Source organism: Myxine glutinosa, chromosome 5 (assembly GCF_964187855.1).
Source record: "Myxine glutinosa chromosome 5, kmMyxGlut1.1, whole genome shotgun sequence".
NCBI lineage: Eukaryota > Metazoa > Chordata > Myxini > Myxiniformes > Myxinidae > Myxine > Myxine glutinosa.
The window spans coordinates 167,407,237-167,429,764 of NC_136265.1; the positions used below are offsets into that span (position 1 = coordinate 167,407,237).

The 22,528-nt window shown below is 45.0% G+C and overlaps 2 protein-coding genes across 3 annotated transcripts in view; one reads left to right on the forward strand and one right to left on the reverse strand.

The window, feature by feature from the left end:
• LOC144892419 (uncharacterized) overlaps positions 1-22,528 on the forward strand; it is a 748,105-nt gene that overhangs the window by 82,817 nt on the left and 642,760 nt on the right. The gene's annotated exons all lie outside the window — the stretch shown is intronic.
• Positions 2,951-22,528, reverse strand: part of LOC137426762 (uncharacterized) — a 79,395-nt gene continuing 59,817 nt past the window's right edge. For both annotated transcript variants that reach the window (XM_068115618.2, XM_068115619.2), the window contains exons 4-5: positions 8,500-8,640; positions 2,951-7,869 (exon numbers count right to left, since the gene is read on the reverse strand). In XM_068115618.2, coding sequence (XP_067971719.1) covers positions 7,169-7,869; positions 8,500-8,640 — 842 coding nt within the window. In that variant the 3' untranslated portion in view covers positions 2,951-7,168. The remainder of the gene's footprint in view (positions 7,870-8,499; positions 8,641-22,528) is intronic.

Here is a 22,528-nt window from a genome sequence, read left to right on the forward strand (position 1 = left end):
GTGTGTGTGTGTGTGTGTGTGTGTGTGTGTGTGTGTGTGTGTGTGTGTGTGTGTGTGTGTGTGTGTGTGTGTGTGTGTGTAAGTGGTTGTTATCTCCATTTGCAGGTTTCAGGAGGTGGAACAAAGTCCTCTCAGGACCCAAAGTATTAGTCAGGTTCACTATGTTTTTTCGTTCAAAAATTTGGTAGATTAGCAAAACTATACATTTTTGGAATATTCAGAGCATGAGGAATCCAAAAATTAATGTTTACATTTGCGTAGACACCTTTGCGAAAATGACACTCAGGACAGTGATGAAGATCTGTAAAAGCATATTCCTGAACGGTATAGACCTCGTAGATCCTGTGTATAGGACTTATAGTTCAATCTGATACTACCTATAACTTCCTATAACAACCTATAACTTCAAAGGACTTGCAATATCATGTATTATGTAATAGTTATATCACAAATATAAAGACAATGGTTTTCAATTACCTTTGTTTGTTGCTTTTCTATAATCCTGAGCACTATTTTGAGGCCTTTATTGGATTCCTTGACCCAGAAAACATAGGATTAGCATATTTAATTAAGTCTCTAGGTTGACTAGAAGCCGAGATAGCGCAAAATATGTATTTTATGGCGGCCATTTTCAAAATCCAAAATGGCGGCCATGCAGGTGTCTGTGCAAATGCCAACATTGATTTTCAGATTCTCCATGCTCTGAAGATTCCAAAAATGTACAGGTTTGCTAATCCCAAATTTTTGAAAGAAATTATATTTGTTAACATAGTGAACCTGACTATCTTCATCACTGTCCTGAGTGTCATTTTCGCAAATGTGTCTACGCAAATGTAAACATTAATTTTTGGATTCCTCATGCTCTGAATATTCCAAAAATGTATCGTTTTGCTAATCTACCAAATTTTTGAACGCAATTAAATTTGTTAACATAGTGAACCTGACTATATCCACCTCCATTTCGGTAAGGGATCACGGTTCATGGACCAAGCTGTTCAACTTTTTCTGTTTTGTTCCAAGGGCTCTTTTCAGGATCGTCATCGAACCCCGGACTGATCGTTATGTCCTCATTTTCAACGATTGTCCTTGGTTCGCATTTCCATGAGTTTTCTGGGACTGGGATGTTGATTTTTTTGCAGATATGCCAATGAATCACTTTGCTGAGCTGAGTGAATCAGTAACTTTGTTGAGAATCACTTTGTATTCGGTAGTCTGTTGAGCTTTTCATGTACTTTGCTAATCCTACAGTTGCCGCTTTGTTGTGCTGTTGATATATAAAGCTTTTGCGTGTAAAGCTGTTGTGATAATAGTTTTTTGCATCCTGATAGGTGACTCGTACTTTCTCTTTCCACCTTGCAGAACCTACACTTGTCCGATTGACTCATTCCTGCCATCTTCTAAAAGCCATTTTTGTAGTGTCCTTGGTCTTGGGCATTAATAAAATAATGATTCGTTCTCCGTCCCAGTTGATCTAACCTCTCCTTAAGCCATTCCAGTGATCCTTCTTTGTCTATCCCAAATCTGTCCAACTCTTTTTCTTTTTTCCATGCTCTTTTGTCTTCCTCCCAGTTGGGACTATATATCTGCTGGTATTTTATCTTGTATTTATATTTTGTCTTTTTTGCAATCATTGGGGTTATATTCGTTGCTGTTTCTGTTTGGTGCATGACATCTTCTATTTGCACCTGTTTTTGAAAAGTTTTTTGCAAAGTGAGTGAGATACCTCTTCTGGATTGTTGTGTACACACCTGTACACAAATTATATTCGGTAGTCTGTTGAGCTTTTCAAGTGCTCTGCTAATCCTACAGTCGCTGCTCTGTGCACTTGATTGAGGTCCATCAGGCCACCACCTCCTGTCCATTCATTTCCTCAGTAGGTACATACTTGGAATGCACTGATTTTTGTAAACCATTTTAAGGATAGTGTGGAGTTTCCTTGTTTTTTATCTGGTTTTTATTGTTAGAAAGAAGTGGGCTTGTAGGTGTGGGAGAGGGTACTGAAACTGAGGCGTTTGACACCATTAAAGGATGTGAAGGGAAATTGATTGTCACGATCAGACTACATCTGCAAAATAGTCTTCTCTTCCCAATCTCGACATACGGAGACAAAGATAATAGGATGGGTGGAAATAATTTATTGAAGGCGCGAAGAATGGTGGTACTGTTGGTATGGGGAAAATAATGAAGTCCCAATGTTTACGTTCTATCAACCACAAATGACAATTTGGAGGAGAAAGTCACACAAAAATGTCTTCTGCCTGTCTCTTACACCTGTTGCATGACAAAGGTATATTCACATTGCCTCTCATTACACATAAGCCACATTATGGTTCACAACGATTGTACTCGTCAATAACACGAATAATTATATGTTGCCTTGTGAGTGGAAGGTTTACGCAAAAAAAAAACTTCACTTGTTGAGTGACAACCAATTGACTGATACAGTAGCTCTATTTCCTGGGAATCGGCAAGCACTTGTGGTTACAACTGCTGTTTTGTAAAAGTCTACATCGTGTTCTGTCTCCAATATCTGAAGGATGACATGCTCAAATGTCAATTGCTTTTGGGCAATCGTGAAAAATTAAGAAGGGGAATGGGGAAGGGGAAGGACATTAAGAAGGGGAATGCTAAAAAACGTTGGTTTTAGAACGATTTCCAGGAGCTATAAAAAATGTTTAGTCCAGTGATAGAAGAGCATCAATGTAAAAAAAACAAACATCTATGCTAAGCAGAGAAACCTCTTTGCGAATTTAGTTTCCAACTGTCAAACAGGACTTGTGTTTCCAGTGTAATCTCCCACAAGTAGAAAGTTACAAGACACTGATTGTTCACCATAGATGGTCTTCATCTCCTAGTCTTTCCTTAATGTTAATCTGCACGTTATTACATTTTCCAGTCACTTCAAAATTATGGCTGGTGACACCAGCAAATAACAACAAAGAAAACAAAAAAATATCCACTATCAATTTTAATAACTCTTGCATGAGCCTAGAATAAAGTTTTAAAAAGTAAAGGAGGATAACAAGATAAATAAAACGTTAGGAAAGACAACAGGTGTAGAAACAAAATAAAAATCAATGCAGTTTAGCAAGTAAAAGTAAGCAATACTTGTAATCCTTCGCTCCTCTTCAGTGTGTTAAGGCAGGCACAGATTGCCCAGAGTTTGGCTGTATTGTAAACATGGCACCTTGTGTCTTACCTGAAAAAAATTGGCCAGGCTATGACACGCTATAACATGCTCGACACAATACCTTCCACGGTGTCTATGTGTAGGTGAAAGAAGGTGGGGGAGTAGCTTTTTTGTATGCAATGTTAAGGCTCGTGGAAAAGCGAGAACAGAGAACAGATCAGGACGCAACGGAACAAAAGGAACAGGAAAAAATAGGAGGGAAACACCAACAGCAGGGCCGAATGACAAAATAGACAAAGACGGACAAACGAGTGCTCACTGGAAATTTGGAATAAGGTGGATTTGAGAGGGCCGTTAATGGGTGTATAAAATATCATGGTTTTAGATGGTGGTGAACAGCTGTCTTGGAGACCTGGAAGGAAGAATGAGATTGAAGAGAATGTGGAAGTTGGTTCCACAGGCAGGAAAAAAGATGAACAAATGAGTGGCTGCTGCCTACCTATCTGAAGGATGAGGGATGTTACGGCCCAAATGTGATCAGCCCCCCCTTCTCCCCCATTTTAGGTAAGCATAGGTATTGGAACAGATTAACTAAAAGTAAATTAAAGTAGTATAATAGTTAGTATTTTGGTTGCATATCACCTTGCATGCAACAACTGCATCGAGCCTGTGGCATCACCATACTCAAGGTATCTTCCTTTGAGATGGTTTGACAAGCCTTTACGACAGCCATTTTCAGTTTTCGTTTGTTTTGGGGAGTTTCTGACTTTCGTCTCCTCTTCAGCAAGTAGAATGCATGCTCCATTGAATTTAGATCAGGAGATAGACTTGGCCAGTCTAAAACCTTACACTCTTTCTCCTAATGAACTCCTTGGTTGTGTTGGCAGGGTTTTGGGTCATTGTCTTGCTGCATGGTGGAGCACCACCCAATGAGTGTGGAGGCATTTTCTTGCACAAAGGCAGACAAAATGTTTCTGTACACTTCCAAATTCATTCTGTCACTGCCATCATTAGTTAGACCATCGATAACGATGAGTGAGCCAGTTCCAGAGGCAACCATGCAAGCTCAAGCCACGACACTACCTCTGCTATGCTTCACAGATGAGGTAGTATGCTTTGGATCAAATGCATTTCCTTCCTTTCTCCTTTCCATCGTTTTGGTAAAGGTTTATCTTGGTCTCATGTATTCATAAAACTTAGCTACAGAACTCTACTGGCTCACCTCTGTACTTGATAAATTTGAATCTGTCCTAAAGTTGTATTTTTGGTGCTGATGAGAGGTTTGCATCTTGCGGCAAAGCCTTTGTAATTCTGCTGTTGAAGGACGTCTTCTGTCAATGGGAGATTGTGATACTTTCACCCCATGCACTCTGGAGGTTCCTCTGATGTCACTGACAGTTTTAGGGTTTTTGTTCACAGCTCTGATGATGTTTTCTGTCATCAACTGAAGTTGTTTTCCTTGGCTGACCTGGCCGTTGTCTATTCCTAAGTACACTCATGGTTTCTTTATTTTTCAAGATATTCCAAATTGTTGTATTTGTTATGCCCATTTGTTGTGCCACGGTTCTAATTGAATTTTTCTGTTCTGTCAGCAAAAAAATTGCTTGCTTTTCTTTCATACAGTTCTCTGGTCTTCATGTTGTCAGTAATTTGTTCCAATACTTATGCTTACCTAAAATTGGGGGATCGAACATAAAAAGTGCTATTGTTTTACAATGGTAAAACATAAATGCATATAAATACGAAGAAATAAAAGCTGACCTTCTGTACTCTTACCTCGTATACATATTTTGACCTCAAATCCAAATTTCTTGAGTATATAACAATAATAATAAATTTGACAACTTCCAATACTTATGGAAGGCACTGTATATGATGAACCATACTCTTTACAGAGCTGCTGCTAAAGCTGTTTCTTGGAAATAGTTATGCTGAGTGGTTTGCCATTGCCTTGGAAGCATTGCTGTCTATCTTATTAAATGTTGAATGTCAAGCAAGGAAGCAGCACATATGAAGGTCTCTGGTATGGCTCGGCCGCGGTTTGAGCCGCCGACCTCTCAGTCTCGGGGTGAACGCTCTAACCATTGCACCATCGAGTCTGGCACACATATATATATATATAGATATACATACATCCATACAAATTGAATTTATGCGCATGGCATCAGGGTCATGTCACATCTAGGTGAGGGTCAGTGTGTTCCTTTCGTTGAACATACACACACGGCAATGGCAAACCGTGCAATATAATCCTTGCCAAGAAATTGCTTCAGCAGCACCAACGCTCTGTAACATTAGAATAAGTATTCTATAATACGTTTACATTTATTCACCCACGAACGCTTAATTCCTGATTTTAATCCTGTCCACCACCCAATTGTGTTTCTAATGCTACCCGTGGATGGATTTGTACCCCCACAGGGGCAAGACTCTCTCCTGGGCAGGCCATCACTGTGGCGCAGAGGGCATGGATGTGCTCAGATAGCTGAGTTGGCAGAGCACCGGTACAGTAAGCCAGATGTCCTGGTTCGATTCCTGGTCTGAACGGTTAATTTTCTAACATATCCAAACTTGGTATAGATATATATATATCATCACACAAATAAATGGAGCATGACATGAGATGACAGTGAGTTGCTGTCATAAAGACCGAGGGACGAGTGGTATTGTTTAACTTGGGGAGGCCATTCCTCAAGTGTGGGAAGACAGGAACAAAGCAGTGGTGATAAGCAGTAAACCTGAATTTCAGAAGGTGAACTTGGATTGGTTACTGGAAAAAAAATTAGGCCTTAAAAAGAATTTGCTTGGTTACCATATGTCAAATATCACACAGTTGGTCAATGGTATAAAAAATTGTTATACTCTTCAATTGACGTCCAATTTGATTTGGAACATGAGAACTAACATGTGTAGGTGCATTTTGAAAGCTCAATTTTGTTTTTTCACTGATTGTTAGGGCTCATCGTTTGGTGAAACCTTGAATGCTCAAAAGGTGGTGGTGGTTTGTATGCAGCCTGTGGCTGCTTGGCTACATCATTTTCTGGGGACACAGTTGTACTGCTGATGCAATGCAGCCCCATTACCAGTCAGCTGTGATTCATTTTGTTGACCTCAGAAGGTTGACGGGCTGAGCCAACCCAGTGGTGTTATTTCAACGGCACAATAGAGGCTTGAACTCAAGATCCTAAGATCTCAAGTCAGCCACTTTAACCATTAAACCAACACCAGGATTGGGTCAAGCACTGAAAAAGAAACGCACTGCTCAGCAGTTCTCCATCAAAGCAAATTGCATCCCATGTTATGTGCACTACCCCTGGGCGTTTTTGTTTTTTTGTTATTAATTTTCTCCCAGACTCTGCTTGCTAGCCAAACATCATTAACTTGTCTGATGTCTGTATACTCATGTTTTCATCTCTTCTGATAACTACAGTAAATCAAATATCGCATCTCTAGAGGAACACCACCAAGAAAACAATTAGCTTACAAATTTAAATTCCCATCGGTCAGAGGTTAATTTTGTCTAGAAAACCAATTTGCAAACATTTAGAGTACATGTATTCATTCATTTTTAACGGTATTGGTGATGCAAATTTTTTTATTTATTTACTTATTCGGGCATCATCTAAATGATTTTTTGGTTGCTTCACAAAAGGCATGATGGTGAGAACTCCTGAAACCTTCTCCATCCCTCGTTGCCATAACTGTCATGATCGTTGAGGACAAAGCAGTCGTCATGGTATTCTTGAAATACTTGGATAAAGAAAAAGCATCTCTGGAAAGCACAATTCCAGTCTCAATAAGATCGAGCTTGCAGACACGCAACAATCTTGGATGAAACAAAATCGCCATTCGGCAAAATACACATATGCCGTGTATAATGTCTGCACTTATTTTTCTGTGAAATAGGTCTTTGACTTGGTCTGATCCTATCAATAAACCAAAGTTTTGTAAAAACAAATTATTTTCTTGATTATTCATATTATTTGAGTATTGTTGTCCAGATTTATAAATTTCTCAGACAAATGAATGATTATCTAACTATACCGGCAATTTGCTGCTGCCAGTGGGTTCAAAGTCTTGATCTGTCTCGTTTGAGTAAGGGATGTTTTTGAGATCTGACGTTCTCTTCTGTTGTGTGTGTGTCTTCATATGGATTTTGACACTGTGTCTTGCAGTAAATCCCCTCCCACAGACGGAGCATTTGTACGGACGCTCTCCTGTGTGGGTCCGCATGTGAATCTTTACACTAGACTTTTCCGAAAAACTTTTCCCGCAAACAAAGCACTGGTGAGGGCGCTCCCCCGTGTGGGTCTTCATGTGCGATTTGACATGACGGGCAATAGTAAAAGTCTTGCCGCAAACCGAACACTCGAAAGGGCGTTCTCCCGTGTGTGTTCTCATGTGAATTTTAACACTGTTCTTTGCCGTAAAGCTCTTCCCGCAGACAGAACACTTGTACGGACGCTCTCCCGTGTGAATTCTATTGTGGATTTTAACACTAGACTTCTCGGAAAAATTCTTTCCACAAATCGAGCATTTGTACGGACGCTCGCCTGTATGAATCCTATTGTGGATTTTAACATTTTGCTTCGTAGAAAAACTCTTTCCGCAGATTGAGCACTTGTACGAGCACCCTTTCTTGTGTCGTGTCTCCATGTGCAGCTGTAATGCACCCTCGGTGAGGAAGAGATGGGCACACATTGAGCAGGTGAAAATCCTTGCATGCTCTGATGATCCCTCTGTTAAACAAGTTACAACACGATACATTATGAACGACATCACAAACATTATCTAAGAACTATGTATTTTGAAGGAGAGACAATGAAAAAAAAATCATTCGTAAGTTGTAATGGCTAAAATGTTGCAACAAGTGTGGAATGGACAAGAAAGACTTTCTTTTGACAATGTTTGTGCAAGTGTATTCTCAGAGGCAAACGGGATAAATTCCTTCAATAAAGAAATAAATGGGTATTTTTATTCCCACACTTTTTGAAAAGAAACAGAGGGATACTGCAATCGACTCCGACAGTCTTTCTTTGTCCGTCCATCTGTCTGTCTGTCCGTCACGCTATCTCCTCCTAAACGGTTACTGCAGAAACTCTCACATGTTATGATCAGCACATGGCACGGAGGTGCAAGAGCAGTTTAGGAGGAGATAGCGTGACCTCGGAATGGACAGACAGAGCCGATTACAATATCCATCCTCCCCCAACCCTACCCCCCTTCACCCCCCACCCCAACCCCCAATTTGTTTTTCAAAAAGTGTGGAGACAATTACAGTATTTATACTTGCACCAATTATTATTTCACACAGTAACAAAAGAAACACAAAACAAAATTAAATATTGCGTGCCAATGCTTGTGCTCACCATCTGCAGAATTTGTGGACGCATTGAGCTTCTCATCGGCATTATCACGTTCTTGCTTTACTTGGACACAATTCAAAGATTCTTGGGAAAATTCAGGAATGTTATCATGGAAAGTTTCATCCTCCACTAAATCATGATCACCTGCATAACAGGTAAAGGATGATTCATGATAAGGGTTGATATTCAAGGATGATTTTCATCTCCAGAAGAGGTCACAAAATGATACCCATAATTACATTACTTTTTGCATCAATCCTGTCAACAGGAAGATTATAACGTTTTTCTTCACTATTCACTTGATCTCCAAAAATGCCTGGCAAATATTCCAGGTTCATTTTGCAATCACTCATTGATAGAAACTCGCAATATTTAATCGCAAATACCTTTGGCTATGATATCTCTTGGGCCAAACAATTCATTTCATGCAGATATGTTCCAATAGAAATCTGATACATCTCTAAGTTTGCCAATCACACTAGTGGGCAGCCGCAGAGTTCCCAAGTCTTTGTGTAAAGCATCATCAATGTGTGTGTCAGACATAAATGTAACACTGAGATTGGTCAATGATGCCAGCTTCCATAGACTAAAGCAATAATCCGGAAGCAAGAGTGACTATATGAGTTGTTTCTTGCAAGTGTAGAAGACTCGTGAAGAAGCCTGTACCTAAAATTATAGAAATTATTTTTTTAAATCCAGATACAGTATGGGCATTGACCTACGGTGTAGGATGTAGTATATGTTAATGTTGGAATCTCAGCGTAGGATAATTCTGGGTCATTGTGCAAGACAGGATCCCAGCAAGATCTTTGCAAAGTATTGTTGCGGATATGAGTGTGATGAAATCGTCATCCAAGTTACGACACTGATGTTATTCTCCTCATGGCCGCTACGCGACACCTTCGCGGCTCCTATATATAAGAGACTGCCTTTCAGCGCAGACAGGAGATGTACATCCATCATCGCAATGTAACTCTATAGCTCCTCTGGGCTTCCATAGAAAGGTAACGATTCTGCTATATATATCATAAGCTCATTTATAGTTATACCACCTGTACGCACCTGTATTCACCTGTAATATTAATACAATGTTTATTGGTTTCTCTCTAGATGCTGTTGAGAACGAATTTCGATTAAACCTACTTTTGGGACGATGTTGTATCTTGATTTCACAACACTTAATCGAAATTCCTCTCCTGACATCGCTCGGAATCGAGATAATGCCCACGCTCCTGCAATGCTCGCCTCGGAGAAGAATGCCCAGCAGAGGACCCGTCGAGCTGGCGTAAGCCACGGAGAAGGGACCGGATGCATCGGAACCACGCAAGCATTTTGTTTCGGAACTACGTCGCCAAAGCAATGTCCTGCGGCTGAAAACCCGCCGGGTCGACGGACGTGCTTGGAGCCGAAGGTACGAGTCTAGCCGCAGTTGCGGGAAACGCTAACGGCATTCCGATCGTCAATCGCCTCAACGGAACCTCCTCGACTTGCGTGCCTCGGCACGAGATGGGATGTCCACGCGAGTGTTCACGACTCCCTTGACTGTCATGCCGCACTCGGCCGGCCTACCCGACCGATCGCTGCTCGGAAGCACCTCCACGCGCGAATCGCGCGCGCTGCACCCGTCGCGTGCACTACTCTGTGAGGCCTACGATTCCGATCGCTGCTCGGAATCACCTCCTCCTACGCGACGCCGCACGTTGCACCCATCGCGGGCACTCTCTGCGAGGCCGGCGATTCCTATCGCTGCTCGTCGGAATCACCTCCTACGCGCGAATCGTGCGCGCTGCACCCATCGCGTGCACTACTCTGAGGCCCACGATTCCGATCGCTGCTCGGAATCACCTCCTACGCGAAGCCACACGTTGCACCCATCGCGGGCACTCTCTGCGACGCCGGCGATTCCTATCGCTGCTCGTCGGAACCCCTCTTACGCGCGAATCACGCGCTGCACCATCGCTGGATGGAATCCCTACTATGCCCGACGCGTCAGTTGTGCGCGCCGCATCGTTGCGCGCACCGCATCGTGCGCGCTGCACCCATCGCGGGATGGAACCCCTCTTACGCACGACGCGCCAGTTGCGTGCGCCGCATCTTCGCTGGATGGACCCCTTCGCATGCGATTCCCCTCGCAGGCCCTACTCTGTGAGGCCGGCGACCCCGTTTGCTGCTGGTCGGAATCCCACCTACGCATGGCTACTCAGCGAGGCCGGCGAACACCGCTGCCCGGAATCGCCTCAACGCGTGAGGCTCGTTTGGCTCCACTCGGGAACTCGCCACAGCACGGATGTCCGGCTTGTCGGCGCCGTCATCTCTGTCCCAATTAACGGACAGGCAGCGAGCCTCGTCTGGCGGCAGCTTCTAAGGAAGTCGAGCGTGGTCTTCATAAACTTTCATCTTCATAAACTGTCATAAACTTCATAAACAATTTTTAAAGGGTTCTAAGGGGATCACGGCACTCGGGCACTACAGGGGAATGTGAATGTGTCGTATCAAGCTAGATGAACGTATACCATATTCTTATTGGTTCTGATGACCGCCTACCGGTCTTTGTCGTATCACGCTAGATACCGTTGATATAGATACTACCGCACTGTTGCCGCTATTCCCCGCATCAACTCCGGACAAACCCGGCCCGAAAGCCATCGAACGAGACGCTACTTCAGGACGTGCAAATTATCGCTGCCCAGCGTGCTCGCCCACTCGCCTCAGCGTGCCGCGCTGGTTCGACAGGCTGAGTTCGACTTTCGGTTTCCCTCGACAGGACGCGAGACTATAGTGTCAGTGCGCCACTTTACTCCGTGCGGGGATAACGTGTGGGGATACCGTGCGGCCATCGAACCCGCCCGCATGCGCCCGAACCAATTGATGACGTGACCGACTAATCATGCGTTTGCCCTACGGCGTCATTAACGTGATTGCGTGCTTCACGCGATCTCATCATCGGGGATCATCGGTGCTTCACGCGCTGTACCTGCGCTGTACCTCTTGGTACCTGCACCAATTGCGTGCTTCACGCGATCTCATCATCGGGGATCATCGGTGCTTCACGCGCTGTACCTGCGCTGTACCTCTTGGTACCTGCACCAATTGTGTGCTTCACGCGATCTCATCATCAGGGATTCGTTTACTCAAATTTCCATGTACCTTGGTAAACTCCACAGAAAGCGGAAATACTCAACCTGACCGCCCCAGCACATGCGTGCGTGTCATAACGCGGCGCTACCTCGAGGTCGCGCGCCCGCGCCGTTTAGCACCAACGGGGACTCATGCCGTTATTCAATAGGACCATGTTGGGAGTACACGGTGACCTCGTGAAATGGTAACATTGAGCGTAGCGCCCGACTCCCTCGTCTCCTGCGCAAGTAACGGGGGCACCGTCCCGCCTGATCGCCCTTGACTCTGGGCTTGTTGTTTCTAGGACAGAGCTCTTGGCTCGTTTCCACGCCACGTTTCGAGACTGCGAGACGCCTCGCCCAGCCGCTGCCTGATTCCATTTCCCTTTGACCCAGACTGTGAAGGTCATCCGACTTTGGTATGCAGGGCGCTGCTGCAATCTCGGAGGGGGGGGGGGGATGCGTCGGGGGGTGGGTTGTGACCATTCTCTCGGGTTTGTTGATAGGACATCCGTGGATGGACAATCCATCCGGGACATCTATGGATGGACAATCCATCCGGGACTTCTATGGATGGACAATCCATCCGGGGCATTGCGGTACTCCATGGCGTCGGTGCATGGAGCGATCCGGCTGGATCCGAGCCATTCAATGGAGGCGTTGAATGGATGGATGGTTGGCGAATCCGGTTTAGCCGATCGTCTTCGTTCCGCCGAGCTTTACCTCTAAGTAAGGTACCGGCAGAACAATCCGGTTTAGCCGATCTTCTTCGTTCCGCCGAGCTTTACCTCTAAGTAAGGTACCGGCAGAACAATTTAGGTTTGGGTACACGTGACATCGCGTGCCGTGCGTGTCCGTCCGGGGAGATTACCGCTCCACAGTGCGCGCTTTGCACGACACCCCAGGATTAGTGTCGACCGTTCGCCGGGGCTGTATGTGCGGAACTCAAACCACTTGACTGGAATCCGAACGCCCTCCGAAGGCGACTCATACAATCGACAAGCTCCTGCTTTGACTCGGCAAACAATGCACGTGACACGAGCGCCATCGGACGGCAGCTCGTACGAACTACACGCTCTTGCTTCAGCACATGACAGTACAGTTGGCTGCGATTCTTCTCGTGTGACACGAGCGCCTTCTGACGGCAGCTCGTACGGACTACAAGCTCCTGACGCTCCTGCTAACCACGTTTTACAACCCTCAACCCTCAAGCAGGGCGATGGGCGATGGGCGAATGGATGTCAAAAAGGGGGCCTCTGCCGATGTCGGGTAACTCTCGTTATGGCTCCGAATGGCTCTCATCGATTCTCTCTCTCCCTCGATGTGTACCCCTGACCTCGCTATTATTCGATGACGACCTGGACCTAACATGGATCGACCATGAACCCTTGGGAGCCTAGTCAGGGACAGGCCGACGTGGAGGCGTACTGTAATCCGCTGTGCGACAAGGTACCGTCTGCAGGACGTTATCTAATCTAGCTACTGTGCCGACTACCCCACTGTTCGACGAGGTACAAATTATCTAATCTAGCTACTGTGCCGACTACCCCACTGTTCGACGAGGTACAAATTATCTAATCTAGCTACTGTGCCGACTACCCCACTGTAAGACTACTGCTACCCACGGGCTCATCGTCTTCTCCCTGGGATGAACACTGCTTGCTCGGTTCGATATCTTCTTGATTGGGATTTCCTCCTCGATACATCTATATCTGGGGATTGATTGCTAACCAGGCTAACAGGTTGAAATGCAGTAACCCTGCCATCGGGATTGATGGCCCCTGGACGTTCGACTGGCAGTAACATCCTTCCGATGTATTTCGTTCTTTGCATTCCTATGTATCCCTCTGCTGAATTATCAGTATGTGTCTGCTGTTCATTACCGCCTAGTTAAGTTCTAAGCACGGGGAGAATGTGATGAAATCGTCATCCAAGTTACGACACTGATGTTATTCTCCTCATGGCCGCTACGCGACACCTTCGCGGCTCCTATATATAAGAGACTGCCTTTCAGCGCAGACAGGAGATGTACATCCATCATCGCAATGTAACTCTATAGCTCCTCTGGGCTTCCATAGAAAGGTAACGATTCTGCTATATATATCATAAGCTCATTTATAGTTATACCACCTGTATGCACCTGTATTCACCTGTAATATTAATACAATGTTTATTGGTTTCTCTCTAGATGCTGTTGAGAACGAATTTCGATTAAACCTACTTTTGGGACGATGTTGTATCTTGATTTCACAACAATGAGGACTGTATTTTTTTTATTGTGTGTATTATTATTATTGTTATTCTGCGCCTCCTGCCTCCGGAGCTGTGTAAAGGTCAAAGGGCGTCCCATAATTAGTCCATAAAGCATCCACACCACAGCTAATCATAGAATACCCCTGTTCGATAGCTTATATCTTATTATGTGTTTTAGGGTAAGGCTGTGTCTCCCATTAATTGAAATACTCCATTGCACCAGTGAAAGAGATAGATTCCCTTCATTCCCACTCCCAAAACTTCCATTCCCCCTTTTCGTCAATTGCCATTCGCATTGCCAACTGCATTTTGGGCGGTTTTCTCTTCATCCGCCATTGACCACGAGGCAGGGTTGGGGAAGAAAGGCGGGTCCCCACCTCGTCATAGAGGGGAGGAGTGAGTCAGCCCCACTCAACCAACCACGAACAAGGGGTTGGACTTGGAGAGGGTGTGGAAAGAAAGATCGAGGAGGTTCGCGAAGGTTGAGGGGTGGGGCCTATATAACCCACGGCAGGGCGTTTCCCAAGCGGCAGAAGGGAGATGATGAGCTTTTACCGAAACTGTGAGAGAAGTCCAGAGTTGAGCTGCAGATCGAGCCACCGAAACTGTGAGAGAAGTCCAGAGTTGAGCTGCAGATCGAGCCACCGAAACTGCGAGAAAGTCCAGAGTCGAGCTGCAAATCGAGCCACCGCAACTGCAGCCACAGCAGCGTGAGGCCTGGACGGCAGTTTGGAGCAGGGCCGCGAAGGGGGCGGCGGCTGCCCAACGAGTCGATCGGGGCAGGACTAGTGGACCTCCCTATCCCGCCAGCCATCCATCTCCCGCCAGTCCTATCATCATTCCCCGTGTAAGTGTGCTCGTAGTCTGTCTTTTGTCTTGTCCCTGGGTAGTAACAATAAGTCTGTATAAGCTAGTATTTTCACTGTGTCACCTGCGTCTCATGTGCTTGTAAATAAACGTGACTGCTGTCTTTTTGCTTATGTGTGTAAATAGTAAATAAATTTAGTAGTATTTCCAAACCTTTCTTTGCCTTCGTTTTCCTCTTTGCATTCGGTCGCTTTAGAGTTTTCCATATTGGGCAGCCGCGGTGCGATACGGCCAACGTTTGGGTGGAATCGGGTTCTAGTCGGGGAATAACTGTTCGGTCGCGGAGCCTCCGCTCGGCAAATATAACATCTTTAACCGCGTCCGTAACAGTATTATGTGGGTCGATTGAAATTGTATTTGACTCGACCCACATAATTGCAAACGTTGGGGTACAGCTATGAAGTGGCAAGTGTCGAGTTCCAGAGATTAGTGATCAGCTAAATCATGATGCAAGAATTGAACTCACCACACCAAGTTTGATGGGAACTACCTATCCCCGTAAATACACCCCAAATACACCTCTTTCAATGTCCGACTTCATTCCTGAAATTCCTCGTAGTGTCACTTTGTTTTATACCGTGTACCCCTCCCCCCCCTCACCCTTCCCCCTCCTCACCCCCGCCTCCTCCTTCCCCAGCCCTCTCCCTTCCACAGATCTCCTGATGTCCCTGTTCTCCACTGTTGCGCTTTTGTGCTTTCCTCTCTCTCTCCCCATCTTGTCTCCCCCTCCCTTTATTGTTTTGTGTGTCCATTTGTTTTTTGTGTTGTATGTGCTAATGTGTGTTTAATGTGCTAGCTCTTATATGAGCCTCGATCTTGTATACAAAAAAAATACTCTTTTGGAAACTGCACTAAAAATGCAACCAGTCTTTTGTAAGACATATTTCTTTTTTGGTTTTTTTTGTATACTGAATCGAGGCTCGTGAAAGAGCTAACATTTACTTCACAAACAAATCAACCAGACAAACAAAATATATAAAAAGAGGGAGCGGAAAAACAAGATGGGGAGAGAAGGGGAAGCACACAAACACAACATTTGAGAGCAGGGAGATGTGTGGAAGGGAGAGGGCTTGGGGGGCGGAGGCGTGGGAAGGGGGGGGGGAGGGAGAAGTATAAAACACAAGGACACCAAGGACTTCCAGGACAGAAGTTGGTATTTCAAAAAAGTGGAATTGGGGTGAAATTAGCGGGGGTAGAAAAGATCAAGGTTTTGGATGGGGGAAGATAAGAGATGGTGGTGAACAGCTGTTTTAAAGACCTGGAGAGTGGAGTGGGATTGAAGAGAGTGAGGGAGTTTGTTCCAGAGGCGGGAGAAAAGAGGAATGAAGGAGTGAAGGTGAGCAGAGAGTCTTGATTTTGGCAGTTTGACCATAAGAGGGTTGCAGGCAGATCTTGTGCGACCTGTAGGAATATTTGCGGGACAGGGCCCAGAGAGAGCTGGGGGGGCAAGGCCAGAGAGGAGTCGGTAGAAGACGGAAAGACCACCAACCTGCCTGCGGTGAGTGAGTGAGAGGCCCTTGGAGTTAGCTTCATCGTGGGAGATTCCAATGATTCTGAATGCTTTGGTTTCAACAGCGTGAAGACGAGCTAGGTGTGAGGCAGGAGCACCAGCCCAGAGGGGAGAGCAGTATTCCATTGAGCTGCAGATGAAAGCCTTGTATGTGGTGAGGAGCTCAGGTGTGCCAAGGAAGGACTTCGCACGACGGAGGATGCCCAGTCGGCGACTGGCTTTGGAGGCCAGATTTGAAATGTGGTTTTCCCAGGAAAGATCATGGCAGATAGTGAGACCCAAAAGCTTGAGTGACAGAACTTCTTGGAGAGGATTATTCAGAAAGTGGATGGGAGTGTTGTCCAGTCGGTCTTTTCGGAGAGACATCGTAAGAGTGTGAGATTTGTCAGGATTGAAAGACATGTTCCACTTGTTTGCCCAGTCTGTGATTTTGTCCAGAGAAAAATGCAATGTCCAAGAAAAGTCTATTGTCATTTCGTTTCGTTTCTTTGTCCGTTTCTCGTTTCTTGTTTCTTTGTCCAAGAAAAATCTAATCTTATCTGCCAATCACATTGGACCAAATTGTCATCGGTCTTCATGGCCTTGTAGTATTCCTGCCTGCTGTAGTACTTGAGCATTAGCTTGCCTTTCACCAAGCCCAGAATTTGCTTCTTCACAGTTGTTGTTGTTGTTCTTCTTCTTCTTGTGTATGCAGCACATGCCTGCTGGTTGTTGGTGGCATAGCTGTGTCGTTGACACAGTGCCCCTTTAGGTGAGCAGGATTTTGGGATTTGGCCAGGGTCCCAGGGTGATAGTTTGCCTACTTTTTGCGAAGGACACTGTGGGATCTTCAACGCCCACAAACTAATGTCGAGAAGACGGGACACCCAGTTTAACATCCATCCGAGGGACGGTACACACATTGATGAACCACCCTTGTCTGTGAAACACAAAGACGACAGTTTATAGCTGGGAGGGGAAGAGCTTCTTACAGAGAGAGAGAGAAAGTTTGAGATAATCAGAGACTCACAGACCCAGAAATTTGGAGCTGGACAGGGTTTCCGGACTCTGTTGTGCTGCTCACTTCTTCTTCGCATGCCTGTGAGGGTCCACATTGCATTTTTCTCTCTGTCCTTCCTTTCGGCTTTGCTCACTCGTTCTTGTTTTGAGGGGAAATGCCAGAGCCACGGCTGTACAAGAACTGGGAGCAGAGCGGAGCGCAGAGGTTCCCGGTTTCTGTCAGGATGTGGGAGCCAGAATCAACAAGTAACACCGGCCCCGCCAGACTGGTGTGAGGTGTACAGAGGTCCGTACTGTCCCCATCTATCTCTTTCTGTCCTTATCTAATCTTATCTGCCAATCACCCATCTCTCCCTTCCACATCGGATGCATGATGCCGGCCTATTGTAGAGTGATGTCACTGTTAAGGCTCCGAAGGCGGGTATGTCGCGTAGAGGATAATTTGGGAATGTATATATGCTGTGATTAATTATTGTATGCCGCTAGATTGTTTTCTCTCCTTGTAAAAACATGCATTTTGATTACTGCCACTAAAAGCCATTTCCTCAAGTAACTGGGTCCTGACCTATTCTGTCTGTTCTAATGGTGGCTTTGGGATAAAACTGCTGAGGTGTTAGGGTTAGTGCTAATTGGTTATCGACATTAGATCTCAGACACGGTTACGCAATGTTGGTTCTGCTCGGCCAACTGACTAAGATCTGTTGCATGACCACCAGCACGGTACTTGCTCATGCTCAGGCTTTTGCATATGGTAACATGACTCCAAACAGGAAATTAGAGCTGTCTCCCTCCCTTGACATATCACGTGCCTTCGATACGATCTGGCACCCCGCCCTACTCACCAAACTCTCCTCTTATGGTATCCATGGGAACCTCCACACATGGCTTGCGGACTTCCTCACCGGTCGCAGTCAACGTGTGGCCCTGAATATAATTCTCTCATCTCCCCTTCCTGTTTAGGCTGGAGTTCCTCAAGGCAGTGTTCTGGGCCCTGTGCTTTTTCTAGTCTTCATTAATGATCTCTCCGACTCTCTGGAAAATCCTCTCTATCTCTTTGCTGATGACTCCACTCTCTGCCGCTCCATATCTCAACCCTCACAGCCACGTCCCTATCAAATGATGAAACTCGCAGCCTTGTACTGTATAAGAAAGAAGCGTAGAGGGGTATTACAATTAGGTGCCTGTAACAAGAAAGGGAATGAATGAATTAGAAAGAGGAGCCAGGGGAGGGAATGAAATGCAGTGGCCTGCAAGTAAGAAGGTTGGGCTATGTAGGGTTAATGGGGGTAGAAATATCAACAGTAGAAATGAGAGGGGTATTACAATAGGCTGCAGCACTCACTGCCAACTTGAAGCGCTAGATGGGAGAGTGAGATTCAAACTGTCTCCAGAAGACAGTTCCACAAACAGAAAAAAAAAATAGTGTAGGCATGCATTAAGCCTGCATGTTGGAGGATTAACCAGGAGAGGATATTGGGGGAACACCTGCTTGCTGGAGGAGCTGGGGAGGGTTGGATAGCTAAGGGAGTAAGACCGGAGGAAAGAAATTCCAAACTAGAACGACACTCGGTAGAGAGCAAACCTCCACCTTGCTGAACAGATTTCGTTTTTTATCCACTGATAGGTCGGATCTGGATTCGGACTGAAAGAAAACCTAATCGGCTTACTCTTGTCATCTATCTATAATTCCAGTAATCTCTGTCTGTCTGTCTGTACGTCTGTACGTTTGTCTGTGACCGCTGTTTCTCGACAACCACGGGTCCGATATACTTTTAACTTGCCAGGTATATTGCTGGGGACCCGAGGATGTGCCTTTTCAAGGTTTCATATTAATCGGACAATTACTTACCGAGCTATGTCCAAAAAACGATTCAACCAATCAGAGAGCAGCGAACGATCGCGTGTGCCGAACGTGGCGGGCACACTCTGCCTCGGATGGCACATTTGAGAGCGTATTCATTTATTTCACGTTTGCAAACTATGTTGGCGTTAAACTATGTTTTACAACTAATAAAAACGAATTTGCGATTCATTCGCTTTCCTGCGCGTTTGTGCACGCGATGGCGATTTCTTTACCAAACTCCGGAAGCCGTTCGCTTTGGACCAAACCATTTCATGTAAATAGAGGGGGGGGATTGTCACCACTCGCAAGCCGTTCGCTTTGGACCAAACCATTTCATGTAAATAGAGGGGGGGGATATAATTTTAGATATATATATAGTACGGGCATGCCCTAGTCTATCTATAATTCCAGTAATCTCTGTGTGTTTGTTTGTTTGTTTGTCTGTGACCGCTGTTTCTCGACAACCACGGGTCCGATATACTTTAAACTTGCCAGGTATATTGCTGGGGACCCGAGGATGTGCCTTTTCAAGGTTTCATATTAATCGGACAATTACTTACCGAGCTATGTCCAAAAAACGATTCAACCAATCAGAGAGCAGCGAGCTATCGCGTGTGCCGAACGTGGCGAACACACTCTGCCTCGGATGGCACATTTGAGAGCGTATTCATTTATTTCCCGTCGGCAAACTATGTTGGCGCTATGTTGGCGTTAAACGATGTTTTAAAACTAATTAAAACCCCGGGGGGATTGTCACTGTACTCGCAAGCCGTTCGCCGTTCGCTTTGGCGTTGCGAATGGACCAAAACATTTCATGAACCAAACCATTTCATGTAAAGCGTTCGCCGTTCGCTTTGGCGTTGCGAATGGACCAAAACATTTCATGGACCAAACCATTTCATGTAAATAGAGGGGGGGGATATAATTTTAGATATATATATAGTACGGGCATGCCCTAGTTTACTCAACTCATCGTCCGAATTTGTCCATTACTTTGTGTGAATATTTTCTCTGCAAGAGAAACCGGGCAAGAAAGACATTGTTCAGTGAGGTGACCAAGAACCCAATGACCACTCTGACAGAACTACAGAGTTCCTTTGCTGAGATAGGAGAACTTACCAGAAGGCCAACAGCCTCTGCAGCACTTCACAAATCTAGGCTTTATGGGAGAGTGGCCAGATGGAAGCCACTCCTGAGAAAAAGGCACATACGACACACCTGGAGTTTGAGAGCTTTGATGAAAGACTCTGAGAGCATGAGGCAAAAAAGATTGTGTCTGATGAGACGAAAATTGTTGAACTCTGTGGCCTGAATATAAAGCACTACATCTGGTGGAAACCTAGCACAACTAATCACCCATCTAACACCATCCCTACAGTGAAGTCAAACTCCTCAAATCCAGATGTAAAAATCTGACTCATACCCAAGAAGACTCGAAGCTGTAATCACTGCCAGACTGTATCGAGAGCATGAGATATGTTCAAAGAGAGGCCTCTGGTCTCATATCTGACATTGAGGGCCTCCCTCCATCCATTGTTGGGTGCAACATGCCCAAGGTGGAGTGATCTGGTGTGACACCAAATTGGTGATTTGAGATGAGGCCATTAGAGAAAAGGAAGGATTTCATATGAACTGTGATGATGGATTTAATGGACCTCATTGATAATTGAAAGTAAGTTGATGTGTCTGTAGTTAAGAGGATCCGTTTTCGCACCTTTTTACCTCTGCCACCAAAGGTGGATGGAGGTTATGTTTTCACCCATGTCTGTCCGTTTGTGAACAAAATATCTCATAAAGTTGCGGATGGATTCGGCCGAAATTTGGCAGAGAGGTACAATATGTGAAAAGGACAAAACTATTAGATTTTGGTGAAGATCCGGATAGTAGAATTTTTTAAGTAATTCTTCACCATTGGGAGATAGGGCCAAAAACGATACATAGCAGGATATCTCAAAAAGTTGTGGATGGATTCGGACGAAATTTGGCAGAGAGGTACAATATGTGAAAAGGACAAAACTATTAGATTTTGGTGAAGATCCGGATAGTAGAATTTTTAAAGTAATTCTTCACCATTGGGAGATAGGGCCAAAAACGATACATAGCAGGATATCTCAAAAAGTTGTGGATGGATTTGGACGTAACTTGGTGGACAGGTTAGGTGTCTGACAAGGACAAATACATTCGATTTTGGTGAAGATCTGAATATGGATTCGGATATGATAATTATTTATTTTTTAAGTGATTCTTCACCATCGGGAGATAGGGCCAAAAACTATACATAACAGGATATCTCAAAAAGTTATGGATGGATTTGGACGAAACTTGTTGGGCAGGTTGTATGTGTGACAAGGAAGAATCGATTCAATTTTGGTGAAGATCCGGATCCGGATCCGGCTAGTATAATTTTTTAAAGTGCTTCTTCACCATTGGGAGATGGGGCCAAAAACAATATACAGCAGGATATCTCAAAAAGTTGTGGACTGATGATTTTGATTAAATGTGATTCTATATTGTGATTTTCTGGTTTACTCTGCCAGGTGAACAGTTTACGTTTTGTATCCCAGAGGTATGCTCTCTATTGAGTGCCATTCTAGTTAATGTAATGTGGTGATGTTGGCTGATTTCCAAGCAGATAGAAGATGACCTCGGGCAAATAACAGGCTGAAAAGTGTCGAGAGAGATCGAGAGAGATCGAGAGAGATCGAGATCGAGATCGAGATCGAGAGAGAGAGAGAGAGAGAGAGAGAGAGAGAGAGAGAGAGAGAGAGAGAGAGAGAATGTGCAAGAGCTCAGTGCAGGTTTTCAGGACACTTGAGTAGATGCCGTCCGGTCCAGTAGCAGAGTAGTCGAAGAAGCAGCATCAGAAGTATTCCAAAAAATTTACCACCTTCTCAGGTGCATTCATTCAGGTGCAAAAGACACAAACCCCAGGAACAGTTTGGTACGACTCGGTATGGTGCATACAGAGAGCGATAGGGAGAGGGAGAGGGAGAGAAAGAGAGAGGTTGAGAACACAATATTTGGGAGAATAAATGAATGAATGATCGTTTTAAGGCCATTTCCCCGCAAGAGCAGGGGTTAGCCTTGCGGGCCCCATGACAATCATGGTTCCCTGTTTGAGGCAATGTTTTTATGGCCGGATGCCCTTCCTGACGCCAACCCTTAGTCGCCTCTTACGATGCGCAGGGATACTGTTACGTGTTGCGTGCTCCTCCCCAACCCCCTGGTCACGGTGTACCTCCGAGCCCCGAGAGGAGTCACGGCAGAAAAAATGTGTTATTCTGTATGTCAAAGATCAATGGTGAAGCCACACCAATTGTTACAAACAAACCAGTATTGTATTAAGATCACACAAGAATAACAGTACAACAACAATAGTAATCAATTGTACAACCAATATATTTCCTATGATGGTACCATCAGTGTTGTAACATATAACTCACT